This window comes from Corvus cornix, chromosome 21, assembly GCF_000738735.6.
Source record: "Corvus cornix cornix isolate S_Up_H32 chromosome 21, ASM73873v5, whole genome shotgun sequence".
NCBI lineage: Eukaryota > Metazoa > Chordata > Aves > Passeriformes > Corvidae > Corvus > Corvus cornix.
This window is the reverse complement of record NC_046350.1, coordinates 1,724,149-1,743,451: the sequence shown is the minus strand read 5'-3', so window position 1 is coordinate 1,743,451 and position 19,303 is coordinate 1,724,149. Positions and strand designations below refer to the sequence as shown.

The following is a 19,303-nucleotide window of genomic DNA, read 5'->3' as shown; positions in this document are numbered from 1 at the left end:
AGGGAAAAAACACTGAGTAAAAGGAAAGCCTATAAGGTGTTTTTTTGACCTTTAATCAGAACTCCAGCAAAAGCAGGGTCCAGAGGAGAAGAGAATGCAACCTCACAACAACTGGGAGTAACTTCTCCGTTTGTGCTGCTACGGAGGTAGGATACAAGTCCTTTAAAGAGGACCTTTCACTAGGTACCATCTCTTCCTGGTTGTTCTTTGGCTGTCATCCTTCTGGCCTGCAGCACTGTTTTTGTCGTAAGAGCAGAGTGTTCTCTTTCTTGATGGCCCAGGACCAGCTCTTTGTTGTGACAGGAGCCGTATCCTCCACATGTCCTGAAATGAGCAGCAGCTGCAGGCAGGCCTACTCCAGTCAGCAGGATCCTTTGTCCTTGCACTGGAATGCTGTGAGCTGCTGCCACCTTCCAAAGGCCTGAAAGAAGAAAGTGGACAAATCAAACACTTGAGTTGCCCTTGGGGGACTGCAGCCATTCTCACAGAACCCGTAAACATACAGCTTTCCTTCTAGCAAGGGCTCTGCCAGCTCCCTAACCCTTCACTCAAAACCCCTCCCTGTCTTTCCTGGAGCCAGTATGGGGCATGCAGAGTACAAATCAATGTGAGAAAAGAAAGACCAATGCTTCCTCTGCCCTCTATTTTCAGTACCTGCTCCTGTCTCCTTAAAGGAGGACCTAATCCTGCATGACCCTTACGGAGCCAGGCAGAGGAGCACACTGGATATGAGTTCTAGGCTTTGCTCGCTGAAATTCATAGTGATTTGCTTGCCCCTGGGTGCAAATCAGCACAGTCCTCCTGCACCAGTGTGGAGCCTGTTTCTTCCCTGAGTGGGGTCTCAAGAGGCAGGGGATTAGAGGATTAACATCACTAATAACAGCAGGGAAGGGGGCACGTGTCAGGGGAACTGACTCCTGACACAAAGCTTTGAAAAACACCCATAGATGAACCCATGTAAAGCTGGAAGCTTTTTTCCTTTTTTACTGGCAAGTCCCATTCCTTGATGTATTCAACTTCTCCCTAATTCTCCCTAAGCAAGTGCATTGTGCAGGGAGAGAGATACAGGGAACACCAGTTGTCCATCTGGGGTGCTTTTTGTACCACTGAGGTCCACTGAATTGAAGCAGTCATAAACGCTTACCTGAGACAGGAGGCTCTTGGCTTCCTCCTCCAAAAGTTTCTGCACCACGCAGCTTTGCAAATATCTCCGTCTCCACACCCTCCAGGCCTTTTCTATCAGCTGCTCCTGGTCCTGCCCGGAAAAGAGGCAGCGCACAGATTAATTGGGCTCTGACAGGCAAATTACCTCACTTCCCTCCAGTCCCACCTTGTTCCAGTTGCTTTCCTGGGTCCCTCTTAAATGACTTTGCATTGGTAACAAACAGAGCTGACTAATAACAGAGCTCTTGCTGAACTACTGTCTCTTGCAGATAGTGTGGCTAATTAAGTCCCAGTACCCTGGTGAGAGAACAATGTCCCATTGTGCTCCAGCACAGCTCCTCAGTGACTATGGAGATGCCCACATTATACAGGCATCATCTTGTTACCTGGGCTAGAGCACATCTCACACAGCTAATGCCCAGGAACCAGGCAGAATATGGGTGTAAGCAGAAGGGGAAGCCAAATGACAGCTCTTGGTAAACTGTGGACACCAGTGGGATGTACCAAGAACACAGATGAGGACAAAGATAATAATAATTCCTGTGAACCTTTTGCACAGTCTACAGACAATCTAGACAAATCCTGTTCCAGCTTCCCATCTGTAAGGGCAAAGCACAACTAAGTCTGTGGATATGCCAGTCTGTCAAGCTGGCATTTAGGAAGAACAATGAAAAAACTAGCCACAGCAGCAAACCAGGATTTCTGGTGCACACTGGTACTTATGAAACCCCAAGGTCTCATCTCCCAGGATGTATGTGAGGCTACAGGCAGAGCAGGCTTGCCCAGTAACACCCATCACTGCCACCCCAGTGGCACCAGAAACTTTCGTCTCCTGCACGCCTAGGAGAGGAGAGTTTTCTCCCCACCTTATCCCGAAATTCAGGAGATCTTATGTCCTCGGAGGTCAGATTAGGAAAGTACTGAAAAAGCCATCGTACAAAAGATTTAACTAGATTTTTAGGGTATTTATGCCCAGTACAAGAAAGGTAGCTTTGAACTTGGTGGTATATTTCTCTATGGTGTGCAGAAACGTCAGATCCCATTATGAAAGCAACACCACAAACCCTCAGCCCCAAATCGTTAAAAAGGAGAGAAAAGAAAGATTGCACTGGCACCAGCTTAAGACAGGAGCCCCTAAACCAGCAGGGAAATACTCACCAGAATTCTGGATTTACCACAGGAAAGCAGGTCCGGAGAAAAAAAACATGCAAGAAGGGTCTTCTGCTTTCCAGCCGTTCCCTCGCCACGTGGTGTGGGGGAGGGTACAGGCTGAGGCTCTGGGCTCGATGTTACACAAAAAGTAACAGCTCGGAACACAGAGCTGGCACAGCAGGACGTGCAGAGCTAACTCCAGCAGACACAGCTGCCGGGACACTCTAAAAGTCTCTCAGAACCGGGGCTCAGAGACAGCACGTTGGGCGCCAAATGTGGATGGTATCTTTCAGCTTTTTACTGGCTAGGCTAGTGGTTTAATGCCTTAGAAAGCCTCGAGCAGCCTAGAGAGGTAGCACGGGCAATCTAGCACTTTAGTAGCTCTAAAATCAGTACCTGTATCAGCTGCAAAGCAAATACCATCAGCAGAAGCAAAGAGGGAGAAATATAGCTCTCTACTCGCTCAATTTCCCACAGTTAGAAGCTTTCAAAAGAAACAGACAATAAGAGACGTTCACAGGAAGATAGCTGAGCCAAGAGAGGGCGGGGTCTTCCTCGATCATCTCTTTTATTAGGAGAAGGGGAAAGGGGAGGACTGGGGGCGGACCCGGGGTGACCGGCCAATCAGACACTGCTAAAGAGTTTGAGTTACGTTTGGTTTTGCCCCTGCTTAGAACAAAGGAGCTCGGAGCACATGGCAGAAGCAAGTGTCTTTGGGAGCGGAAACTCAGAGCAGGCAGCAACACCAGGTCTCATCTCCCAGGATGTATGTGAGGCTACAGGCAGAGCAGGCTTGCCCAGTAACACCCATCACTGCCACCCCAGTGGCACCAGACACTCACCAACACCTGAGCCAGTATCACCACCCTGCTAGCTTCCCTCCACTGATGCCATCCCCTTGCCAGACAGAGCAGTCTCCTGTCATGCTGGCATTGGTGCAGTACCACTGTGTGATGCCACCACCTCAGGTATTTCCTCCTGCAGGCAAAGGAGGCAAATAAGCTTTACCAGTCATACAATGGAGCCCTTCCCTGATGGTATCAGCAAGAGGAAGCCCAGAGCCCTCCACTCCACTTACCCAAGCCACTTCTTATCCCACTCTTCCAAGTCCACCTCTGCTGTGTTCTCCTGGATCCTTGCATGTGCACGAGAGGGTCCTACCACATCACGTCTCTCCAGCAGCCTTTCAGCCCTGTTTTGGTTCCTGTAGATCACCAGCCAGCGCTGAATGGTACTGGGAAAAAGTCCAGTTGGTGCTGAATCTTCTCTGCCTCTTCTGCTTTCTAAGAAACAAAAGAGGAATGACACAGGAGCTAACCTTGGAGCTAGAGAGGGAGAGATCAAAGCTGCCATGAGGCCTTAGTCCTTTGACTCCTGAACACAGAAGAAACCCACTGAGTTTGATTGCCATGAGCTCCTAGTCCACAGAGGAATCCCAGTCATTTAGCTGGTAAACACTAATCCCCTTCCCTCCTCACTCACACTCCCCACATGGCCCTGTGAAAGGAAAAGAGGAGGGAAAATCATCTTACTCGTGGACCGAGAGAGAGACATCTTCCTGCTTTTCCTAAAACCTATGAGGGTATTGCACTGCCGTAAGCATTGGGAAAAGGCAGCTGCTCTGGTCCAGTAGTTGCACGCCTGCAAACAGAAATAACACAGCTGCAGCCAAGAGTAAACACAATGCACACAGCACTCACACAAACCAGTCTTAGAGAGACAGGCTCACAACTCTGCAGGTAGCTTAATGTGCTAGACCCCAGGCTGGAAACTGCACAGATGAGATCCCAGCAGGACTGACTCAGCCCTTCCAAATCAATCGACCTCTTTGTAGTTTGCTAGCTGTGAGTCTTTTGAAAAAAGCTGCAACTCTGACAGCTCACTCTGCTCTGCAGGGACAGTGATTATCCCATCTCATCTTAGAGCACAGAGGAAGGAGTGCTCTCATCTCTCTGGTCAAAATGTCTCCCTTCCTTATTGCTGTACTCCATATGGTTGCTGCAATCAGTGCCAGATTATGGTGATGAAGTTGTGTGCGCAGTCTGTGAAGAAGTTCACAGCAGGGACTAAGCAGTCACCACAAATCAGAACGGGTTTTTATACAAGCCTTGTCACACTATCTCAGTGCCTCATGACTCACTGAGTCTTCGTGAGGGAACAGACAGTTAATAGTAACTGTCTCATAGGGAACTTTATCTTCTCTTACTTGTTTGACAGTAGTCACAGATCCCAGGCGCAGGGCTTGCTGTCCTCTTGCAGCCACTCGCCAGCGGTGACAGGCTTTACCTGGAGAGGGCTCCTGCCACTTGTGGTTTCTCCCTCCTGGCACCCGTTTTTCAGCTCTCAAGAGTTTGTCCCTCCACTTAGTAAAGCTCACAACAAGGAGACGGTGCTCTCTGACTCTTTTAAAATAAGAGAGAGCTTCATGCTGCCTCAGTCTACACGCAGTGACCTGGGCCCAAGTGACAAGGCACCTGAAAAGCAGTTAAAAGCACAGAAAAGACACAGATGCCTAAAGTCACAATTCCATGTCAGACCAAATTCCACCTTCTCCCCTGCCCCGCAGTGTCCCACATAAATGATCAAAGCAAGCCAAAGAGCATTCAACAAGAAAAAAGCCTGTTCCTATTATTCCTTCTGCAATGAAGATTTATGCATTGTTCCCTATGCCACTTATTTTTCCAGTGCCTTATCTTTGGGAGGTGCAAGTTCAGACTCTTCAACTACAGTGTCTTTCTGCTGAAAACCTGCCATCATTTTACTTTAGGTTCCCAGCACTGTTACCTCACACCTACTCAAACCTCAAGAGAATGTCTGCTTCCCTCTGGCCATTTTAGCACTTCCTCCTCTTCAAAGGCGTCTGCAAACTGAATCCAATCTTACACTGTGCTTTTCCTTTGCCTACAAAACAAATGCTTTTCCTAGCCTGCCTTGCCACTACACATACTGGATCCCTCAAAAAAAAAACCAAACAAAACCCAGAATTTAATTAGTCAGTCTTCAATCTATTTCTGTGCTAGCAGCTGACCTGAAAGATGGTGTTTGATGAAGGCTTTTTCATTATGGGTTGAGAACAAAACTGCTAAAATCTCCTTCAGCATAGAACCCAGCAGATTCCTTAAGTCTGCTTGCAGCATTTATGACAGCAGCTTGTTGTCAAGATTCAGATTTTGTTTCTTGGCTGTCACAAACTAAGGCCCTGTAAGGCCCTATGTATGTGGGATGTACAACTAGAATCTTTATGGAGACAATTTTATTCCAAAAAATCAACAACTTCAGGAGTTACTATTACCAGCACTGTAAATCTGCACCCACAATAATCCCTCTGTATCTTGCAGGCTGATGCACCAGAAGCCAGTCTTCCTCTGCAACCAGAGAATCCAATCTGCTTTTAACTCCTGGCTTATCCTTTTGGTTCCTTGTTCCATTTGGACCTTCATTATGCAAATCACCCCACTGCAGCATAAGGCAGAGGTGTAAATATCCTGTGCCTGGCAGGCTTTTTGGAAGATCAAGAGAAGCTATTGCAGGTTATCCTAGCATGAAAAATGCCCCCCTCAGAAGAGACAGGGCCTGTACCATATACAGGTGAGAAATTAGAAGCACTCTCTCATCAAAGGAGACTCAGAAGGAAGATTAATGGGGAGACAGACTCAACAGCAAGGAGCAACATTATGGGCTTCTCCCAAATACAATTCCCACGAGGGAGCCACACAGATGGATTTGCAGAGGAAAATGCAATTGGGTGGCATAAGTGCAGAGTTTAAACATCACAGCCACCAAAGTTTTAATGGGTTTTTAGTTGCTCTTTCCTCTGCAGATCTTTGTGTCCTCTCAGTCTGAACCTGCAGTTCCAAAGAAAACCTGCTAGGGCCAAACCTGCACTTCTCATGCCTCAAATGAACCCTTGGCATAAATAATCTTATTCATTCTTATCCTCCTGAATTATTTCAAAGAAACACCTCAACAATCCTGGTTCACTACAGCTGGACACTTCTCTGCACTTCAGGCAGGCACTGGTCTCATACAACATAAACCACAAACCAAACTGTTTTCAATGAGAAAGCCACTGAACACAATTAATTCTTGTGTTTTCAGGATCTGCAACATAAGATTCAAAGACAGACTACAGCTTCACCTATACTGTAGTAACACCAAGATGAGTTGAATATCATGGTTCTCCCTTCATAAGCTTTATACTGCTTTGCCGCAGGAACAAACTGAACTCAATTTTTCACATTAAATAAAATCAACACACTGCGTCCAGAATCCTAAGAGACTCAGATTCGTAAACATCAGATCTCTGTAAGACCTCTGCCCACTATTCCTTCCAGCAAATACTAAGTGAAATGAGGCTTTCAACTTTTAAACTACACAAATTTGTTTGCATCTCTCCCTCACTTAGTGTACAAATACCACCCTGCACAACTAAGACTGAATACAAGTTCTGGAAAGAAAAGAATTTTTGAAAGACAAAAATGAGGTGGGGTGTGAGGCTGTAAGTAAGAGATCCCTTAAAATAGACACATCCTCAGAGAAGTGCTCCTACAGAAGCTCCATTTACATATCAGCTATGCACACTTTCAAACCCAAGCTCTGCTCTGAATACAGTGGATACTACTACGTAAATTGTTCTTCAAGCAGAGCTTCCTTTAGCAATGCTTTGAGAGCAAGAAACAAACCTGTGCAGGAGAAAACGTTCCCAGAATAAAACAGCATATTTCTGCTTCCTTGTTTGGTAATACCATGTCTGCAGGACCAGCCTCTTCTTCTCCTGGCAGCTGTGCCGAGCCCATCGCTGCTGCAGTTCTCTCAGAACACGCTTCCCTGGGAGAGAACACACCTTCCTGAGCTCAGCCCAATGACTGTCTCCATTGCAGAGTCCAGACAAGAGCAAAGAATACATCTCCTGCAAACACCAAATGGGACCAAACTTGCTAAGATTCCCTGTCCTCTCTTTACCAGCTAAAGAGACTTTTCAATTCACCTTGTAGTTTTTTGTCTGCAAGGCAGTCAGACCTTCTTTGAAATTTTCCCTGCAAGAGATCACAGATCACTTCCACTCTTATCTACAAGGCAGTTTTCCATTAAAAATTGGGAGTTTTTCTTCCCTGGCACAGCCTAAGTACTTAAGAGCATATGGAATTCCTTGAGGGATCAGGACTAAGTTTAAGCCACCCCAAAAGATACACCCTGTTTCCGCTGAAGCAAAACCTGACTGCTTGGTCTGAGGAGAAGTGTTCAAACTTGGAATGCTGTATGGAACTCCATTTAACTCCCCAGCTGCTAAAATACACTGCTTGAACACTCTTTTGGTAGTGCAGAGAGAAGTGCCAAAGGAGCATCTTCCCTAATATAAAGCACTACAAAACAGTAGGGCGTGGGTCCTGCTGATAGCCAGAAGAATGCAGTCACACATGCACCTACTGACTCCTGGAGTAGTTATGTGCCTTTCCAGAAGAACACTGCATATAATCACAGCCAAAAGTGTGACTTTCTTCATCCCAACCATTCCCAGAGCTTCCCTCTTCTACAGACACAAGCGATGCAGTGGGATGGGGTAACTCACTTTGCCAGCAAGAATGCCAACGCCACAGAGCATCAGCAGTCATCTGGTGAACATGACACCTGAATCTCTGGTCAACTTCCACTTTCTGGGCCAGTCTCCTTTTCCACAGGCTGAAAGCCATCTGGAAACAATGAACTCCATGTTTTAGGGCTGCTGCTGCTTTTTGGTTCTTATTTTCCATGACCCAGTGGTGCCAGCTGAGAAAGGCTCTGAGAAGGACAAAGGTCACTGCACTGACTGTAGGAACAACTCACAGAGATACACACCCTGGTAGCGGAAAATTTAACAACAAACATATACGCGAGGGAGTTTTGGAAACACATCTGATCTGTTAACATCCTTTCCCCTTTAAATGTCAGGAGAAATGATGGACAGGACAAGCTGTTGGGAGTAAGGTGTTCTGTCCTGGCTGTGCCAAGGCTGTTGTGCTCTTCATCTTTGGAATCAGTAGAGAGCAAGGCCAGTTCAGTGGACAGGAAGTTACCAGGACTTGTTATCAGCAGAGCTGGGCTTGCTCTAATTTGTGAGGCATCCCATCAAACCAGAAATTACTGTGTTCTGACATAGTCATTTTGAAGCTGGAAAAACCCCAAAATAATGGGTTGCAAAACTCCCACTGAAGACACAAAAAGATAGCTAGAGGAAGAATTTTTTCCTTTTTTTTATTAAAGCAAGTGTAAAGCTTTCGAAACAGAGAGCTTTAGGAAACTTATGGAAAGCACAATCCCTACCGAGACAGCTGAATGCGCCTGCAGTACTGCTGGGCCTTTACACGATGTCGAGTTCGAGCTGACCAGACAATGAAGCACCTTTGCAGGCAGTATTTCTCTTCTTGCTGCCAACAACTCCTCACCTTCTTGTCAGAACTGCAGCCCTGTAATCCAGAAAGGCCAAAAAGGGCCTTGAACTGCTGTTATATCACAGTTACTCCACACAGCTCAGCTGCCTCTCCTTGCCACTGGGACTTCTGTGATTGCCCGGCTCTGTTGCTAACCCACAAACCCCACATGAACACCCAGACATGAGGCTCTAACACATCCCTTTTAAATCCTTGACACCTGCCCCACTTCCACTCAGATGACAAATGGTAGGGAAGAGTTACCCTGAGAAAAGTTTCAATCTCCCAACTCTTCTGTCTGAGAGAGAACAAAAAAGACAAAACAGCAGTGAGACCTTCCATATGCTGATATGGAAACCCAAAGGCTCTTTGCTAAACTTGGCTATGCAGAAAACACTTGTATATTTACATTTTACACAACACTTTCGAGCCTCACCTCTTCCCATGCAGAGTAACTGGTGAGAGGCTGGGAATTATTATCTGGACTCTGCAACACCAAAGACTGGAACTGATTCCCCACAAACCAATTTCTTCTGCGAGACGAAAGCGTCGGGTGAGGAGGGAAAGAAAGAAGAAGATAAAGTCTCCTGGAAGGATGGTGTGAAATGACATGAGGGATTATCCAGAGGCAAGGGATTCAGACAGTCCAAACAAGGGGTCGCTCCTATCAGCATCCCAAAAAACCAGTCTCCAACTCACCCAGATCCAGGGAAGGAGGTCTGCAAGCACAGCTCCCCACCCAGCTCAGCTGGCAGCTCTGTGCACTGGTGGAATTGCAGGAAAGAACTGTGACACAACATGTGTGTGACGTCCTCAGCAGTCAGAAGGGAGGAGAAGCCGTGCTGGCTGCTGTCACTAAGACTGCATTCCTGCAGGTATGAAGGGAGGAACACACTGTGAGGTGAGTGTTCTCACAGTGCAAGCACTGAGCTAACAGTTTGGACCATGCAATTTACGCCCTTTTTCATCAAGGATTCAGGCAAATCCAGAATGCATCCAAAGGAACTGCAGGCTAGCAAGGACACCTCTAGAGTGCGAACATATAAGTGATGGGAAAGTTATTTCTATGCTACTAATTTCCATATTGAATGCAGAAATACATGTATTTCTATACTGAGAGAAGGGGAAATGGGCATATGCACTGTCTCAGTGAGGAAGCTCTTTATATCTCATCCCTTCCACCTTGCAGCCACAAACAGAAGCAAGTGTACAAGGGAACCTCACTAGCTCAGCACCTTCCCACATCTCTAACTGATGAACCAGAAAAGGCACAGAGAGCATTGACTTTACACTTTCAGATTACATTTCAGCTTCAGGACCCCACAGATTCAGTGCTCTTCAGCACTAAGTTTAAAGCACAGTTTGCTGATGACAGTATCATGCTGAAGCAGAAATTTTCCCCTGAAAAATCCCAGCAATTTAATATCTCAGAGCAGTCTGGGTGTATCAAGATTTTCTCACCTTTTCCAGTGAGCTTTGAGAGGTCAGAGTAGCTGGTGCACTGCTGCCAAAGCCAGATGATGTTGAGAGGTCCTCAGAAGACAGCATGGCAAGAGGTTCCTCATAGACAGATCTATGCAACTGCTCAGAACTTTGTTCAATTGTCTTCAGCATGAGATACTTTTGGTGCCATAATTTCAGAGTTTTTCTGAGTTTACACTGCTCCAAAGTCTGAGAGAAAGAACTGAGACAGAAGATACTGAGACAGTAAAGTGACAGAAGAAGAACACCAGAGGGGGTGACTAGCACAGACATGATGGACAATAGATGGGGTAAAAGCGGTTCTTGCAAAAGGTTCAGAAAGTCAAGTGGACACTACTAATGGGGCCAGGGCTCCAGTGACTGGCTCTTCTGCACTCACTCAGCTTTGTGATGCTCACACAGCCTTGTTTTCCACAGCAGATACACTCTCTGCAGCTTCAGTTTTTGGTGGAAGTCATCAAAAGAGTAGACTGTTTTCTCCAGAAACTGTCTCTCTCCAGTCCATGATGTCTGATCTTCATGCCTCTTTGTCACAGTCTTGTCAGCTACTGAGCTTATAACTGCTCCTGAACCAGTTACATAAAGGAACAAGAGATCGTTTGTCTCCACGCATTCCAACTCAGCCCATCCCAACCCTCAAACTGCTTCTTTTCAGCAAGGTTTAAGAGTTTCTGTTTGGTTTATGAAGCAGAGCAACAAATCTCCCTTTAGCTTCACTGACATGCCCAGAACTAGCCCACTCTGGTTTGTTCATATCCTGTATCATCTGAGCCCCTCTGTTTTCAGGCTGTTTTCAGTGTAGAAGAAGAGAAGAAGGAGCCTAAGCACCTCCAAAGTTTAGATTCTGCACAAACCCCAAGCTGCTCACCATAATGCCGCCTCCATTGTAGGAGGAAGAGGTTCACCACTGCCTGCTTATCACCTCCTCTGGTCTGCAGCATCACAACCCACTGCTGGAAGTGCTTCCTCAGTGATGCTGCTCTGAGATAAGCCAGGTTGCTCCTATCAAGTGCCTTCTGCTCAACAGTCTCCTTCCATGTACTGAAGCACCTGAGAATGTAAAAAGAAAATGCTGAAAAACACTTATACAAGCTTATGTGTCTTCCTGAGGCTGGTTTTAGTTCAGGAAAGACAGACAGAAGCTGTCCCCTGAGCTTCTGTTCCTTTATTTCAGTAACAAGCCACTGTCATGCTTAGAGCACAGCAGCACAGTGACTGGTCTCGGGTTTGGCCTTTCAGGACATCAGAAGTCGGGACAAGAAATTTTTGGCAGTGCACAGGAGGCAAGTCGTAACATCTCTGGCCACAGGAGTTCCTTTTCATGTTTCTACCCCTACTTTAATCTTTACTAATTCTTAAAACAAAAGGATAGATGGCTTTAAGACGGAACAACTATTACTGTCTGGGTAGGCTCTGTTATTCCTTGTTCACAGCGAACATATTTTTCACATGAGAAACAGACCTCATCAACTCACCGGGAGACCAACTGTCTTTGGATTTGAGTTGTCAGTGTTAGAATCTGTTTCATTTCCAAGCTTTGGGAATGCCACAACCAGAAAATGTTTTGTAGCTTCTTCTTTTCTAGCAGAGCACGGGCTTCCAAAAGCCTGGCTTCCTCTTTGCTCAGCAGCTCCTTCTGCAGGCACCACAGTCTGAAAGCTACTGTGTCGCAGGGCAGGAAGAGATTGACAGGAAGAGAAATAACAGAACTTCAAACAACTTAGTGTCACACAGCAAACATTCCCTAGCTTAACTCCAAGCTGCCAGAGAAAGGACACTTAAGGAAGGCAGCTCACGTTGCTGGAGCAACACATGCTGCAGCTTAATTCATACAAGGAATAAGGCAAAAGGTGTATGACATGGTGAGTGGCCATCCTCTCACCATCACAGATACTAGCCCAGCTACTTGCACGATCACGTTCTGAAAGAGCTCAAAACAACAACTAGACACAAACCAAAAAAACTGATGAAACAGCAATTATCTCCAAGCTGTTCCAAGGCTATGGAATGTGTGCTTACCAGCCAGCCGTCTGATGTCTCTGATTGCTTCAGCTCTCCAGCAGAACTCCTCTCCTCTCTGCCTATGACGAAGCTGTGTCCACAGTTCTCCCTCCATCCTGAAAGAGCCACAAGCATGCCTTAACATCCAGCTGTCCCAAGAGGCACTCAGAACAGAATCCAGGGCTTTCCTCTCTCTTTTTGTCTCAACTTGTTCTTCTGCCTTCAGAATCAGAAGGCTCAACAAAAGGCTTTTGACACCTCTACTGTCAAACTACTACTAGAGACTGCAGTATTGCCTCATTCCAACCTCATTTACACCAGTATCACATATGCAGGTGATAGCTGAAGCCAAGAATTAGTACAGGAGTATTTCTGTCAGACACTCAAATCAGACTGCAAACACTGGTGCACAGAAGCTCTGAAATAGGATTGTTTGGTTTTTAACACTAAACTATTAATTCTTGCAGTGTTTATCCACAGCAACGCATCCAAGGACATGGAAACAAGTCTGCTATCATTTGAAAAAAGATTTCCCTGTGTTTGTGAACCTCCCCTCGTCCAAGATAACAGAAAGAGAACACTCTATGCTTACCTACAAGCCTGCTCCGCTTCCTTTGAGTATCCTGTTGTAAGCTGATGCCGAGCTGAGGTTGTCATAGTTGCTGATCTTCCTAGTCCAAAAATCCCTGCTGATGAACTTTGGGTACAGGAGTAAGGCTCAGGCTGCAGAGCTTCCTTCTTGCTTTGTTTTGCCACAGCTTCCTTCCACTGAAGAAGAAACCACACTATTAGAACAACCTGCAGACAGAGTATGGGTACCAGGGTCTACATCACTGAATTTCACACAGGGTACCCCTTCCTCCTCCCCATCCAAACAGGATTTGTGCCTTCTCTGAGTGCACAGCAGAAAGCTCATGGCACCACTGACCCTAGCCAGTGCTCACCCTCTGGAAGCTGGCAGCTAGCAGACTTGAAGCATGTCTCTGCTGGCCCACCTCCAATTGTGTCCTCCTCTGGTGCACAGCCCACTGCAGAGCACCTAGGCCCTTCTGAAGCAGCTGGTGTCTGTAAAGCTTCCTGGCTGCCCTCTTGGAAAGGATATGTCTCCTCCAGGCTTGAAAACACCTTGTTAGGATTTGTCTGTCACACAAGTGCTGGAAACTTAAAAACAAAAAGCAGAGGTGAGTTCCAGTTAACAGAAAGGAAAGTTAAACCAGCCAGGAGGTGGCAATCAGAGTTCAGCCATCACATTGTAAAGAGGTTATTTCAAATCATTCTCTCTAAAGAATGGAAAACATGCAATCTCACACCAAATTAAGGAATCACTGTTGCTAAACTGGTAACAACCTCATTCACATCTTATCCACAAATTTGAATTCCACCTCATGGATAAGTCTAGCTCTTGATTTTCACTATCTGTGCAGTGAGCACACTGGAATTTGCTGTACTGAACAGTAGCATTGATGGTACCAACACTTCTTCATTGCTAGCAACAACGAAGGCTGAATTTAGAAGATAGAATTGAAAAGATACAGAAATTATTTTTTAGATCATGCTTCATTCTAAATGGCAACCCCTTGAAAAAAAGCGGATGCAGCCCCTCTGCCAACCACGGCAGATTAATGTAGGCTAAGTCCTAAACCCAAATGTTCCCAGGGACATGGCTCCTTAGCCACTTTCCAGAAGTGCTCCTCTGTTAACTACCAGCACACTCAAACACAGAGTCTTTTTACCTTTGCTCATTCACCTTCAATGACCAGAAGCTGTTCTTTGAGATCTGCAAACAGACAAAAGACAGTAGTTCACAATTATTCACACTGCTCCACTCTATTGAAGAATTTGTCTTTGTGGCACACATCATTTTGGATGGAGCAGGGCTGCCTCAAGGTCGCGTATTATGTCAGATGCCTTGGATACTGCTCCCACACTATTGCTCTGTGAATATTCTTACATACTTCAGTCATGAAAAAGCACAAAAAGCTTGAAATCTCAGGGCCCTGCAACAATGCACAGAGTAAAAACCAGTTTAATGCTTTCCCTTGGCATGCAGATCAGAGAATATAAAAAGGTGTTTACATTCCCAAAAACAACCAAGTTGACAAGCTGGTCTTTAGGAAGAAGCATGTGAGATGGAAAGATGCATACACTGGGCTGAAGCAGGACTGTAAGAGACGAGATCTGGCCATTCAGTGACAAGATAAAACTATAGGACAAGCATCCCCATCACTTGTACCTCAACTCTGCACCTCTAGCAAGTGGCAGAAACAAGCACAAGTAATACCTGTGAACAAGGATGCTTCACAGTGAGCACACCCTCACCTCTCTGGGCACAGTTTTCTGTGTCTGGCTCCCTTCTTCACAGCACCGTGGCTCTTTGGCATTCCTCTCTACAGAACATTCTTCAGACTGCTCGAGATTGCCATCAGCTTCCAAATTCCTCCAGCTGCTTTGGTAGGAGTATTTGTTTCTCCTTCCTTCTCTGCTCATGTTCATACAATCTACATCAGAATGTTCATTAAAACCTTCTTCAGCCGGCGTACCCAAAGGACTGGACTGGCTGCTGCCCACTGCAGCTGTTCTTCTGGCTGCTTGTGGTCTGGAGTCACACACCTCTTCTGACTCTTTGCTGCACTTAACACAAGAGTTGTTGACTTCTACAGTTTTAACACTAAGCTGCTGGCCTGGTGTAAACTCTTTATCTCCAGGAGGAGAAGCGATGCTCACACACACTTCCGTAGGAGTCCCACAAATGCCTAAACCAACATTCATCTGAGCCCCTCCCAAATCTGTCTCCAGTAACACCTGCAGACCCTCTGCATAGAGACTGGCTGGAAGGTCTTTCTTCCAAGACTCAACACATGGAGACGCCCCATTAGATGTCTCTTCTCCTTTAATAACCCTTCTGGGAGAATTACTTTTTCTGTGAACATAAAGACTGCCAGTTTCCAGAGACAGCTTTATGAGGGACTGGCATCTGAAGAAAGGGGAACAACTGAAGGAGGAATCTGCTTCTGTGTCCACTAGCCTGCCAGAGCCCACTCCAGAAGCAAGGGTTTGTGGTTGGATGCCACCTGAAATTTTGGTTCTCCATGTGTTTGAGCCAATGTATCCATATCTGTGAAAGACAGAGAGAGGCTCAGCACGACTGAAGTCCCTTGTCACTGCACTAAGGCTCCAAACTTTAGCAAATGGGACACCCCATTTCAATCTTGCCTGATCAGCACTGGTTTTTACTGCAGCTAGCTGTTCTCCCATGGTCAGGATACTGGGACCTGAATCATCAGGAGCAAAGCCTGAATGACCAATGACTGGAGAAGACTCGGGCTCCAGAGGGAGGGAGCCCCGTATCCCCATCAATGCACTTTCTTGCTTAAGCCTCTGGAGTGAACAGTACAAGCTAGCAGAAATCCATGAGGATTGCAAAAGAGACTGAAAAGACTCCAAACTAGATGGATCAAGATTCCCCAGGGTCAGGGCTGAACTGTCACAGGTGTTCACACTTTCACTTGAGCTCCTTAAAGAAGGACCCACCACTAATTCATGCCTAAGAGGGGAATCTGCAGCATGAGATGACAAACATGCATTGACCAGTAAAGGGTTCACAGGATCCATACAAGAAGCAGCATAAAGCTGATGCTGTTTGTTTTCTACTGGATAGTCACAATTCTTGTTTCTTCTTTCTGAATAGTGATGGTGAACAGTGTGTATGGAGCAGCTACCAACTGCCTTTGCTTCCTGATGGTGTTGTTGAGGAAAGTCAATACTCTCACTCCTTCTCCCTTCTAAACCACAAACCTCAAGGTGAAAGGTCTCTGGGGGAGATTCACAGCAGAGAGCACTGACAAAGCAAGATGAGGCACTCTATGAGCCACACACTTAGACCTGTGCTGCTGCAGCCTAGGGCACAGACTATTCTGCTGCAGCAAACAGGAACTGGAGAACTGGCTGGCAGTGTCCAGGAACAGCTGAGAAGGGCAGGAGAGATTAGTCTGTCTCAGACAGGGGTCTCTTCCCATCTGACAGAGGTGTGGTACACAGCTAGCCCTGTGCTGCTATCTCTGGGCTTACACCGAATGCTGCAACCTCAGGCCAGGGATGAGAAATGTCTACTCGACTTCTAGTGCCCAAATACAGACTGAAATTCATGTTCTTCTGAATGTTTCTTTGCTCTGAAGAAAAAGAAGAAGAAATATAAGCAAAACACCATGTGTACTTCCTATCTCGCCTAGTTTGCTAAAGCCTTTGGGTACCTCCCTTGTGAATTTCTTGTCTCTGATCCACCAGCCTCAGTCCTGAAAGTGTTATGGACACTATTCTCTTCCTGTTTTTCAGCAGACAATCACATCTGGCAGAGCAGGAATGATTGAAAGGGACTGATTCAGTTCTCAACAAAAAACCTGGAAAACAAAGACTTCCAGCATTATACACCTGCAGCCTCAGAAAGAATTTGTTGCTAGCAAAGCTGAATTATCCTGCTGCCAAGACAAGGTAGTATGTAGCAGCTTTTCCTGGATGTTCTATATCCAGATCTACATGACACCAACCAACAACAGGTCTAAAAAAAAAGTTTTCACAGAAGTCAGAGCAACATGATTCCAGCTGGAGTACAATGCTTACCCCTCATCACTTACGGGAAATCCAACTCAGATCTCCTCCACATTCATATTTTCTTCAGGGCTTGTGGGAAAGGTAGGGCCTTGACTTGAAATTCTCTTTAACTGCTTTACAAGTGAAAATTTGTTCACATGCTACAGCCCTGCAAAGGTTCAAGGCTACACAGACTTATTTCTTCTTGTCTGCACTAAAGGATGAAACCACGTTTACATATCCAGAGAAGCCAGACTGTCCCCTAATCTGGAAGATTTACAGCATCGCTGGGAGACCTAATTTGCAATCTAGCCACTGAGTCTGATGGTTATACATATAACACTCATGCTGAGAATGGATTCTTAAGTTGCTGCTAACAGGTAAGTGCAATTTGAGAGGACTGTGCTTCCATTCCCTCAGATTTTAAAAGCAAGTTGTCAATCACTGTCATTCTAACCACAATTCTTTTCCACCTCTTTTAAAAAATGAAAATGGTATTGTATAAAGACACACACATCTCTATCATCTTAAAACCCCCAGATCAATTTGAGAAGAGACAGCAGCGGCCTATGAAATCAATGCCCATTGTCTTTTTCAAACACACTCTAATCCCAGAAAGCCTCCTGTCAAATTGCACTCTGTTTCCAAGCTGTGTTTATCTCATTCTCTTCTAAGAGAGCATTTGAGGCTGTTTTCCGTTTGTAACAGCTCGTTTTTCCCTCTCACATGCAAACTCCTTCAGTAATCACCACAATCTGGGGAGCAAACACAGTTCCTAAAGCAGCAGGAGACAGTCAGGCAGTGTTGCAATTATCCCTGGAAACTGCTGTTACTGCCTTTCATATATCTCCGAGGGTGCCGTGAACGGAAAGATCCCATTATTTTTTCCAGACAAGTTGAAGTTGGCAACTACAGAGTGAACAGACAAAGCACAGCTGCCTTCCTTAGAGTGCCTATCACTGCATGAAGTATAACCACAAAATGCAGTGCACTCCTTGCATCCCAGAAATACCCAATCGACAAGTAATGTGTCACAAAAGGGTGATTTAAATTGCAAAACGACATAAACCCACCGTGTTGATCAGTGCTGTTTTGCTCTGTGAACACCCAAAACCTGGCTCTGGACTACCTTATGCTCAATAATCTGGACATAATCTATTTTCTTGATAATAATCTATTTTTTTTGATAACTTGTGATTTTTTTTTTAGCTCTCCATTTCAGTTCTTTGTGCTAGGTACCAGGTTCTCAACACATCACCATGGTTATTTCAGGTGGTGTCCTTCACCTCACCCATTCCTAATTTCAGTCTCATTGAGATCTGGAAGAAAAAGCATCCTTTCAAAATCATGTTTGTGTGCCTTCTGAAATTGCTGCTCAGGACTTTAACATAACCTCTTTTAAGCAGTAGGGTTAATCTCACTCACAACACGATTTTATGAAGATCTTCTTAGAACTTCTTCTGAGGCCAAAAGAGATACTCAAGGCAAACTGCACATTTTATGAACTGCAAAATCCATGACCAATGGATTTTATATTAGTTTTTATGATTCCAACTAAAACTTTCAATGCATGCTTACTATATACACACTTTGCAGCAACACACCAATGCATTAAAACCTGAAACAAATTCAATTAAGCAAATAAAAATTAAGATGATCAAGTTATTTCTGTTGTTACAAGCAAAAGGAAGTAAATAGCACAGTTCATGAAAAGTAAATCAAGCTCTTTCAAGCAAATGCCATTTCAGCAATATGGTAACAACGCCAGACCCATAATAAGCACATATGCGCTGCACAGAGTGCTTATTTCCCCATCCCTGCAGACCAAGGCTGACCCATTTCATATTCCACGTAAGGGCTAGTGTTTACTCCGAGATCACACTTCAAGTGCCTTAAAAGCAGGTTTTTCCTAAACACTACTCAGCGTTACAAACCAAACAAACCATCGCTGCTGTCGCATGACGCCTGTGAGATCAACAGGCACATACAGGTGGTCTTCCCTCCCCAGTGCTGCCATCCAAGCACCGACCGGTGTCCCGGGATGCGGTAGTGGGAGCGAGAAGCCCCTCGCCCACGGCCCAGGCCCCGCTCAGCAACTCCCATGACTCCACTTACCCACTCCGAGAGGCACCGGCTGCACTGCTGGGCCCCGGGGACTAACCACACGCGTCTGAGCCGGCACGTCCTTCGCGGCGATAACCAGCCTCGGCCCCCTCAGCGCCCGCGCCCCGCGCCCGCTCCAGCTGGGGCTCCGTAAGCAGCTTATCCCCGCGATTAGGTTGGTGACCAGGGCTACAGATGGCCGGGGAAAGCCGCTCGGGGCCATGGCTAATTAAAGCCGGGACCCGGCCAGGGAGAGGGGGGGCTCATCCCGGGCGGGAGCCGTGCCTCTCCCGGGCAGCGCCTCAGGACACGCGCCACGTCTTCCTCTTCCCCCTCCTCCTCTGGACCAGAAGCCGCCAGCGCTGAGGGAGGCACCTGCCCTGGGCGGGCTAGGCTTAATCCTGGGG

At 46.1% G+C, this 19,303-nt stretch overlaps 1 protein-coding gene across 1 annotated transcript; it reads right to left on the bottom strand.

Annotated features, from left to right (window-relative positions):
• Window positions 1-32: 32 nt before the first annotated feature.
• On the bottom strand, window positions 33-19,001 carry C21H1orf167 (chromosome 21 C1orf167 homolog). Its single transcript, XM_019289775.3, has 20 exons — window positions 18,909-19,001; window positions 13,940-13,983; window positions 13,151-13,367; window positions 12,799-12,974; window positions 12,225-12,322; window positions 11,681-11,867; window positions 11,074-11,255; window positions 10,585-10,771; window positions 10,185-10,407; window positions 9,423-9,592; window positions 9,160-9,310; window positions 8,617-8,759; window positions 7,886-8,094; window positions 6,999-7,143; window positions 4,523-4,790; window positions 3,849-3,957; window positions 3,395-3,599; window positions 3,159-3,294; window positions 1,145-1,255; window positions 33-421 (listed from the first exon to the last, which is right to left on the bottom strand). Exons 4-20 carry the CDS (start codon window positions 12,861-12,863, stop codon window positions 362-364), a joined length of 2,649 nt encoding a protein of 882 aa, XP_019145320.3. The 5' UTR covers window positions 12,864-12,974; window positions 13,151-13,367; window positions 13,940-13,983; window positions 18,909-19,001; the 3' UTR covers window positions 33-361.
• Between the last annotated feature and the right edge of the window lie 302 nt (window positions 19,002-19,303).